The sequence below is a fragment of the Trichechus manatus genome, unplaced genomic scaffold (assembly GCF_000243295.1).
Source record: "Trichechus manatus latirostris isolate Lorelei unplaced genomic scaffold, TriManLat1.0 scaffold00081, whole genome shotgun sequence".
Taxonomy (NCBI): domain Eukaryota; kingdom Metazoa; phylum Chordata; class Mammalia; order Sirenia; family Trichechidae; genus Trichechus; species Trichechus manatus.
In genome coordinates this window covers 12256355-12266498 of record NW_004444017.1, presented here as the reverse complement: position 1 = coordinate 12266498, position 10144 = coordinate 12256355, and the positions used below count along the sequence as shown (strand labels likewise).

Genomic DNA, 10144 nt, shown 5'->3' with positions numbered 1-10144 from the left:
TTTTTTTTTTTCCTTTGGTGGAAAATATGGTTCATATCATGGGTGGGGCAGAAGGGCCCAGAGTGAAAGAATTTTCCTTAAAAGTTTGTATATGTAGGCAGGCACTATCAAATACTTCTAGCACATGAAGAAGCCATATGAGATTGCCCTAAAGAATCTCTTTATCTTCCAGAAGGCACAGTATAGATAGTTTGACTATGAGCCCCCTGACTAATCTTCAAGGTTGGTTTTGCAGTTACCAAGAATATTTACAAAAGTCTGACAATAAATACAATTCAGATTCTAATGCAAATACTGAATTGCAATGTAACTTTACAATAGAGGACATTTAAACATCAAAATGGAAATTAGGCTGGGGAGTACAACTACAAGAAAGAGGAAAAGAGAAAAAGGAGCTTAAAAATCGGAGAGTAAAGAGAATCTCAAAAATGAGAACACTGCATAGGACAGAAAGCCTAACAAGTTTAAGATTAAAATCTGAATCCCTGATGGCCCAGCTAATCTTTTCTCTGCTTATAAGTCAGAATCATATCGATTTCCATTAATATTTATCTCCTTGAATCTAATGTAAGAGGAACATCTATGTTGCAATTCTCCCAGTTTTGCTGTTCCCATCATGAATTTCACTGAAGAATCACATCAGGTTGATGAGGTGTCACCTGTCCTTAATAAGTAAAGTATTAAGCTATATCATGTAAAGTAGCACAAGCTTTAGAAGTGAGTCACTTTAAAAACTAAGCACCGTAAGTTCAGCTAAAATTTTAAATAAAAGTTAAAGGACTAGAATCATCCATACAAAATTTGAAATCCAGAAGTTTCTCTTGCTTGAATTACTTTCACACTCCAATTTAAACTCAGAAACATTATGTAGCTGTCACACTTCTTTGTTCCCCTAAAGTAAAAAAAAAAAAAAAAATCTGTATATAGCTGACAAAAAATAGGAGACTGTCTGCCAGCGTGTTCTGTATTCATGTCTAACATTCTATAGAGTCTATGCAGAACACATGGTCTGAAAACACCCAAAAGCCTCTTTTTACTGGCTTAACACTGTAGTCTGTTTCCCCAGCATGTTTGCACTACCTACAGTACATGTCTTACATAAGCATGGATTCCTTTTGAATGTTCAAGTCACGTAGTATTTTCACATGTTTTGATTTTGTGCATATGAGAGTTATACCTACATTTGGAGAGTGCAGTTCCTCATGCCTTCAGCATTAAATTAATACTGTTCATCTGACATCAGTTAAAATTCCAGCCAACAGAATGCCAATAATGTCTATGACAGAAGTTTGACATATTTAGTTCTCTTAAATATAGGGCTGATTTAGCAGCTAAATTAGAAATCTCCGGGTGTATTTTTGAAAACTAATTCAGTGTGAAAATTATTAATGACTTAGAATTGTGCATAATGTATTTTGTTTTTCCTTATTCCCGTATCCAGAAAGATGTGTTGCTTCATATCAGAAAAATTCCCAAGTGGCAATATGCATTCTGTTGTTGGAACACAAAGTAAACAGTTTAAATTAATCCTAATGTGATTTTCTGAATTACAGATGAGACCCATTGGTCATGATGGCTACCACCCCACCTCTGTGGCTGAGTGGCTGGATTCCATTGAACTGGGCGACTACACCAAAGCCTTTCTAATTAATGGCTACACATCGATGGACTTGTTGAAAAAAATCTGGGAGGTTGAACTTATTAATGTAAGTTGGTCTTTTGATGGCACTTTAGCCATGCAACCCTTGCAAATTGAAATACCTGTTATAGTTGAGGGTTTTTTTTTTTTTTTTCTTTCTTTTTTTATACTTGTTTGGGCATCCAGTAAGGATTTACAGATATGCCTTCTGCTTTGAAGATACATCTCTCTTGGCTATATTCAAGTTCCAGAGTCATTGTCTTTTAAAGTTTCAGTATGACTAACTAAGAGCTAGCAAGGACTCTCGGGTGTGTTTTGCAATATTTAAGAAACTCTTCCAAGCATTTTTGGGTTTTCCATTTCAGGAAACTTTATAAGTTTATGTTTAGGATGTGGACATGATAACAAATAGGCTCCCATTCTGGTCTTTGCTAATATTCACTGTTAAAAATTAAAGTTATTATTTCTAGTTTTCTATTTCCATAATGTTTCCTTATCTCTATTACTTAAATACATATACTAACCCCATGCTTGAAGAGATTGCTCTTGTTCTTATTAATTAGGCTGCTGTAATATCAAAATTTAATTTTCCAGAGCTGATGTCTAACCTTATGTTTTCTCTATTTTATTTGTACACTTGGCATAGATTGTCTATAAAAACTGGCCAACATATGTTGCCATATATTCAAGCCCAAAGAGACCAACTAAATCTGCATAAATGACTTTGATATCTTTCTCATTTCATTTTTACTGCGATTTTGTTTCTAATGGCATAAATGAAGAAAAGAAGATGAAAAGACAACATAAAATGGTCATGTGTTCAAACTATATATAGCATTATGAACATTTTTTTAAAGTGACAGTAACAATCATTTAATCTTTTAGAGAAATTTTTTTTAATTTTAAGCTTAATACTCTAATATTGAAAAATGCATTCATAAACTGAAATGTAAAGCAAATAAATTTCCGCTGGTTCAAGGTGCTCTGTTCTGCTCTTGAAGCTAGTTTCTCTCCAAAAATCCAGTCTCTATATATTTCATGTCATTACTTATTTTAAATAATGGTTATTATTAGTAACTAATTATTCTTTCCTTTAAATTCTGTCTTAAAAAATAATATCTTTCCTTAAAAAATATATTAAAATTGTCCGTGGATCTAAACGGACACTTGAATAAATTCTTGACTGCTTCTTCTAATTTGCCTCTTAGTTTTCTAGTCTTATCACCTCACAAAAGCTATCATTATTTCACAAGAAACTGTCTGACTAAAACCTCTGGTTGATTTCTTTCACAGTCTATGTGGCAATGGAACTAACTTTTTGGTTGCATCTAAGATTTCAGTTCTCCACCGGGAACTTGACCCTCATCTATCTCATGGCTACTCTTAGACGTTTGCTAGAGGGGTAGCTTCCATTGATCAAACATGCTTCCAAGTTGTGTTGTATTCCAGTTAATGGTAGAGCTTGACAAATATCTCTACGTAACATCTTCTGAATAACCTTGCTCCCCTTTGAAGAGTAAATACTTGAAGTAAGTAAGTAGCACCTGAGTTACTCACCTGACTGGCACTAGCAGTTATCCTCCATTGAAAAGATTACATCCCAATAGAATTTGTTTTCACTGAAGCAAGGCTCCTTCATAATGTGAGACTTTATCTCTCTCAAAATCCAAAAGCCCAGAATAGCATTTAAGGTGTGTGCTTGAACCTGTACTTTCCCCAGTGCTGTGGGTACCAGCAGTCTAGAAATCCCTGTTCAGTACTGTGGCTGGACCTGTAGACAACTGCAGTGACTGCAGGGGCAGTGATGCTGAAAGGCCCTCTGGTTTACTGCCAGTGTTCAGGGACTTAATCCACCACTACTCACGGGACCAACCAGCCTCGAGTTGAGAGAGAAAGATGGCCATGCTAGCTTTTTAAGAGTTTTCCCCTTTGCTACACTTGCTATAATAAATGTGAGTTCAACTGAGGGAGAAGAAGTGCCTGTCACAAGCGTGTATCAGAATTTGAAAGTACAGTCACTGTGTTTTAGACCTTGAGTCCAAATTCCTCTGGCCTGGAGTAAAACATCAGCGTCTACCACCAACCCAGTGTCTTTCCCTTGAAGTAAACTGATTGAATTTAAAGTCCCTTGTGACATCTTTATGGGCAAGTTCACACTCCTGATGATGAATCTTTGCAAGTCTATCTCTATACATATATTTATTATGAACAAAAATTATACCTTTAGATTTGGGAATCAGAAAACAAAATTTTTATGTCTACTAGAGTTGTTGCAAGTGTAGTTCAGTAGATGGTTTGGGGTTGTTGGGCTCCAAAATGAGAGAAAGGCAAAATGTATGCCTACTGGCTTGCAAAGTTTTGACTGGTCTCAAATTCAAGACTTATACTTACCCCAACTAATGTGGAAAGGTATCCAAATACGAGACAATCTCATATATAATATATGAGTCCAGTACTCCTATATTAAATACCATAATTTGTTTTGTTTTTTTTTTTCCTAGCCTAAAGGGGAATGTAGAGTCACCTTGATTTAGAGCTAAGCTTTTAGGGAAGTTCATGTCCTGAATCATTGTAATTGGTGGCTAATTTTAAGGAGAGCAGATGGCTCCAGTAACCATAGTTCTATGTAAAGTAAAGCAAGAAGTCCAAGTATAGGCTGTCTTTGGTACAGAGGTTTGCTGGTGGGGAGGAACAGAATAAAGGATAAGGAGGCTGACTTCTGACATGATTATAAATAACTTCAGCATCTTTAGCTAGTATCGATTAAGCATCCAGTTTCGTATGGTACTATGCTTGTTTTAGGCAAATATTAAAATACATTATCAGTGAGCATAATAAGCTAGTTCAAACTATTCCAATGAGTAAATGAAAACTATACAAAGTTGTGACTTGAAAAGTACAGATATATTTGAAATTGTAATATTTCAAAAAAGTCCCCAAACATCTTCTTCTTGGTGGAGTACATTATTGCCTTTCAAAAGCAAGGTTATTTGAATAAACCAATGTGGGTTTTAGTCGCAAAGCTACCCAAAGAGTAGTGATAGAGAAGAGTGGTAGGAATCCTATATCAGCATTGTCAGTAGTGGAAATTGAACATAGATAAATTTTTATGACATGCTATATTGCCAGTTTTACAGGCCAGTGTGTATCTAGACTGAGAAAATGAAATATATGCCAATAATTGTTTCTGTTATTCCCAGTCTATGCTTCATATTCAGAAGATAATGTCTTACCAGTGCTCTGTTTTGCCCCTGTGTCTGCCACTATTGTTAATAATATCATTATTGTTACTCTCACTTTCATTTTTGTATCAAATATTTTAGTGTTAAAAGATGAATATGTGGGGAGAGGTTGTCAGGTAAATTATTTCTTCTGCAAATGCTAACTGGACGAACCTCTAGCTTGAATTATGGTCCCCTCTAAAGACTTGTAAGAGTATTAAAGACTAGTTACCAATGCATAAGTAGATGAATTTTGTTTTCAACTTAGAAGGTTATTCAGGCCTTGCCTGTGATATCACCAATTTTGCAGAACAGTTCCTACTGCTATTGACAACCTCAGTAGCCCTGCATGGGGGGAATTTTAGATAAAAGAACTACTTATTTTCTCCATGAAATGTATAGGAATAATTATAAAATGAAAAATAACATTAAGGAACCATGCAAATAACCTGTCATCCATTTTTCAGACAAAAAAACATATTGGAAGTATGAAAAACAATGTTAATTTCTTTTACCACTGTATATCTACTTAGGGGATTGTGGTAAGACCAAATAAATTTGGACATTGTCCAGTCTGTTAATTTGTGAATCTCAGTGAAGAACATATGATGAATTTCTTCCCATTGGCTTTATCATCTAAGGAAGTAATTCTAATAATGAGTATTCTTGGACAATGTGATAAAAGCTGTTTCCACATTTGTTTGGAAAACAAAGAAGTGTTGGATCACACTGTTGGAAATGTTGACTCTTCCATGGAGCTCTCCACACTGGGGTAGAATTTACCTGAATTAGCATCTTGACCAATGACCCAATGACATTCTGGGAATCAAGTCAAAATTAAGTAACTGGAAAATAAACTTTTCTTTGACCTTAATAGGATGTTCGTTGTGAGATATATGTATGTTTTGTTGCTTATATTTGGGAAAGGGACCAAAAGGGAGACCAGGAAAGGGATTGATAAATATAGAAATTTCAAATACACTTAAAATTTGCTATTAAAAAAAAAAATTAACCATATAGCGTAACTTTAATTCCTATGTTTATAGTAATTGTTGTGGTTGCCTGATTGCTATATAATGAAATTGCCCTGAGTAAGAAATTGTGCAGGGATTCGAGCACTGTTTATAAGATCACAGTTGTAATTCCTTACAGATATAATGGATCTATTCCAATATCTGCCTTTTTATTTCCTCTGCCTAGCCCAGACTTATAAAATTCTATATTATTAAAAATAATAAATATATCCGTTGAATGAACAACAACAACAAAAAAAAAAACTAGGCTTCGTTTTATAAGGGCAAGAATAGCTTTAAAAACCTAACTGTAGTGATTGTTGTTTTTTAAAAGGAACAAATAAAATACCTAAGGTAGCAATACCTGTATGCGTCCCATGAAAATCATTTGGACTTATTTTTGTAACAGTGAATTGATTAGAAGGCCATTTGCTTCTTGCCTAATAGCTACTGAACTATACTTACCTCACGCTTTCATTTAGAACTGTCAAATTTTTTTTCACAATGTTATTCATTTAATTTCAATCTTTCTAGGGAAATTTTGTGATAATCTAACTACTTGGAGATATAAGAGTTTTTAAAGGAAATTTCTAATTTTGTGTTAAATCTTCAATAATATGACTTTATTGCTTTAAATGTTATATAGTACTATTCGTAACAGATTTAAACTCATTATTAAAGTATTGATATTAGAACTGGGGGAACACCAGAAAAGTAAATAGGCATTTTAGTCTGAAGAATCAGTCTTGAGCAATCAGAAAAAAATAAACTTTATGAAGAACCCAGGCCTTCTGATTATAGCCATTTAAGGTAAAAAATTTCTACCTTAAAAAAAGTTATTTTAGTGGACATCTGTTGTTTTTTTACCACCTAGATTTCAATCACACTTCTTCCGATTAAAAAAATCCAAATTTTCGTCTGAAAAAGCCACCTCCACCCCTTCCCCCATTCTAGGCCTGAACATATGACCTAGTCCTAAGCAAGGCAGAGCATTCCAACTTCTCCCCCTCACCTCAACCAGCTACAAAGTACTCTTCATCAGAACCAGCTACATGATTTGGGAGCCTAGTGCAAAAAGATATAGTGCCAGAACATGAGCCCCGCAGGTTGGAAGGCACTCAAAATATGACTGGGGAAGAGTTGCCTCCTCAAAAGTAGAGTCGACCTTAATCCCATGGATAAAGTCAAGCTTTCAGGACCTTCGAGGACTAAGGTACGCCTGACCTAAGCCACGGTATTTTCAATCCCCTCATATGCATAGTAAAGCTGAACAATGAATAATAAAGATCGAAGAAGAATTGATGCCATTGAATTATGGTGTTGACAAAGAATATTGAATATACCAGGGACTCCCAGAAGAATAAACAAGACTGTCTTGGAAGAAGTACAGCCAGAATGCTCCTTAGAAGTGAGGATGACAAGCCTTCATCTCACGTATTTTGGGCATGTTATAAGCAGGGACTAGTCCCTGGAGAAGGACATCATGCTTGGTAAGCTAGAGTGGCAGCAAAAAAGAGGAAGACCTTGGACGAGATGGACTGACACAGTGGATACAACAATGGGCTCAAACATAATAACAATTGTGAGGATGGTACATGACCAGGCAATGTTTCATTCTGTTGTACATACGGTTGCTATGAGTTGGAACTAACTCAACGGCACATAACAACAACAGTGCAAAATGAAAATGTGCCCCTTGCTCAAAATTATTAAGAATTTCAAAATGGCAACAGCAGAGCAGGAAAGCAAGCCAGGGCCCTTCCAAGCTTGGGGTCTTGTGCAACTGCAAGGGTCGCACAGCAGGAAACAAGCTCTGCTCTTCATTCCTTTATTTATATCCATATTTCCATCTAAGGTCATGTTCCTTCCACTTGAAGGACTTCCTTTGACATTTTTAATAGTGCAGGTTTACTGGTAATGAATTTTCCCAGATTTTGTCATCTGAAAAAGACTTTATTTCACCTTCATTTTTGAAAGATATTTTTGCAAAGTGTAGAATTCTAGGGTGACAGTTATTTTTTGTTTTATTTTGTTTTTCTTTCAGTACTTTAGAGATGTTGATCCACCGTCTTCTCTTTTATACTATTTCCAACAAGAAATGTGCTGTCATCCTCATTATTGTTGTTTATCTGTACATAATGTGTCTTTTTTTCTCTGGCTGCACTTAAGGTGTTTTGAGCGATTTGACTGTGATGTGCTTTGTTGTATTTTCTTCATGTTTCTTGTGTGTAAAGTTGATTAAGCTTCTTAGACCTTAGGCTGATAGTTTTCATCAAATTGGAAGAATTTTGACCAAAATTTCTTCAAATACTTTTCTCTGCCTTCTCTTTCACTCTCCTCTCCTTTGAAGACTCCATTTACATGTACAGTAAAGCATTTGAAATTGGTGCACAGCTCATTGATGCTCATTTTTTTTCAGTCTTTTTTTCTTTCTGTGATTCATTTATATAGTTTCTGTTGCTACATCTTCAAGTTCACTAATCTTTTCTTCTGTAATATCTAACCTGCTGTTATTCCCATCCAGTGTATTTTTTTTTTAATCTCAGAGATTGTAGTCTTCATCTCCAGAAGTTAGAGGGAGGTCACTTATATATATATTTATGTCTCTATTTAGGAGCCCTGGTGGTGCAGTGGTTAAGCACTCGACTGCTAGGTGGAAGTTGGTGGTTCCAATCCACTAGCCATTCCATAGGAGAAAGATGTGGCAATCTGCTTGTGTAAGGATTACAGCCTTGGAAAACCTATGAGGCAGTCCTACTCTATCCTGTAGTGTTGCTGTGAATGAGAATGGACTCGAGGGCAACAAGTTTGGTTTCTTTGGTTAATGTCTCTAACATCCTCAGTCTTTCCTCTAGCTTGTTGAACATATGGAATACAGTTATGATAACTTTTAATATCACTGTCATATCTAACATCTATAACAGTTCTGGGTTGGTTAGATTAATTTTTTTCCTCTTTGTGGGTCCTATTTTCTTTGCGGCTTCTGGCTCTTGTCTACTGCTTCTTATCAGGTTATTCCCCTGATTAAAATCCTTTTAATGTCTCCCCACTGATTACTAACAGTGGTTTTCAAGCCAGGCTGCACATTAAAATCACCTGGGGAGCTTTTAAGAACTCTTGATGTCCATGTCTCAGTGCCAAGGATTTTGATTCAATTGTAGGTGTGGGGCCCTAGCCTACAGGAATTAAAATAAGTAGCATGGACTTATACTTCCAGCCCATGTGGAATATCAGAGATTGGATTTACCCTCTTACTTGAAACAACTAAAAATCCAGACGGAATACATGAAACAATGGTTTTAAAGACATTGGACATTAAGCACTGAAGAACAATGATCCTGGTAATTGTTATTGCATAACAGACATTGTGAATTTTACTTTGTTCCAAGCTGTATAATTTTGTTTTCCTATAAATATTCTTGAGCTTTGTTCTGGTAAAGAGTGAAGCTCTTGGAAACACTTTGATCCTTTCGGGTCTGGCGTTTAAGATTTGTTAACAACACCAGAGCATTGTTTAGTCTGTGGTTAATAATTCCCCACTACTAAGGCAAGACCCTTTAGGGTCACTATGGGTCAGAATTGACTCGACGGCAATGGGTTTGGTTTTTTGGTTTTTAAGGTAAGACCCTTTTGAGTAGTCTACCAATGCATTGTGAATTTCTGGATTTTCTGGTCTGAATGACAGAAACTACTCCCAGTCCTGTTTGAGATCCAAGTTCTGTTTCCTCTAATCTTTTCAGGAGTTTTTGCTTGTTTTGTTTTTCAATGTAATCTCATGTAGTTTCCTCACATGCATGTGCTGATCAATACTCTCTCCTCTCTAGTACTCTGCTCAAAAAACTCTAACCACCTTAGTCTCCCTGGCTCAGAGTCTCCCAGGCTCCTTCTGTGTTCCTCCTCTCTGCACCACAGCCTGGGAATTCTTTCAAGGCACTAAACTAAGGCAATTGTAGGACTCACTTTGTTTTTTGTTTGCCTTTTTTTTTTTTTTTTTTTCTCATCTCTCAAGGATCATTGCTCTTCAGTGCTTAATGTCTAATGTCTTTAAAACCATTGTTTCATATATTTCATCTGGATTTTTAGCTGTTTCAAGTAGGAGGGCAAATCCAATCTCTGATATTCCACCTGCGCTGGAAGTTTAAGTCCATGCTACTTATTTTAATTCCTGTAGGCTAGGGCCCCACACCTACAATTGAATCAAAATCCTTGGCCCTGAGACATAGACATCAGGAGGTCTTAAAAGCTCCCCAGGTGATTTTAATGTGCAGCCT

At 35.9% G+C, this 10144-nt stretch overlaps 1 protein-coding gene across 17 annotated transcripts in view; it reads left to right on the top strand.

Moving 5' to 3' along the window:
* Window positions 1-10144, top strand: part of LOC101350473 (ankyrin repeat and sterile alpha motif domain-containing protein 1B-like) — a 469608-nt gene that overhangs the window by 132119 nt on the left and 327345 nt on the right. For all 17 annotated transcript variants that reach the window (XM_004381265.1, XM_023735753.1, XM_004381260.1 and 14 more), the window contains one exon: window positions 1554-1706. In XM_004381265.1, coding sequence (XP_004381322.1) covers window positions 1554-1706 — 153 coding nt within the window. The remainder of the gene's footprint in view (window positions 1-1553; window positions 1707-10144) is intronic.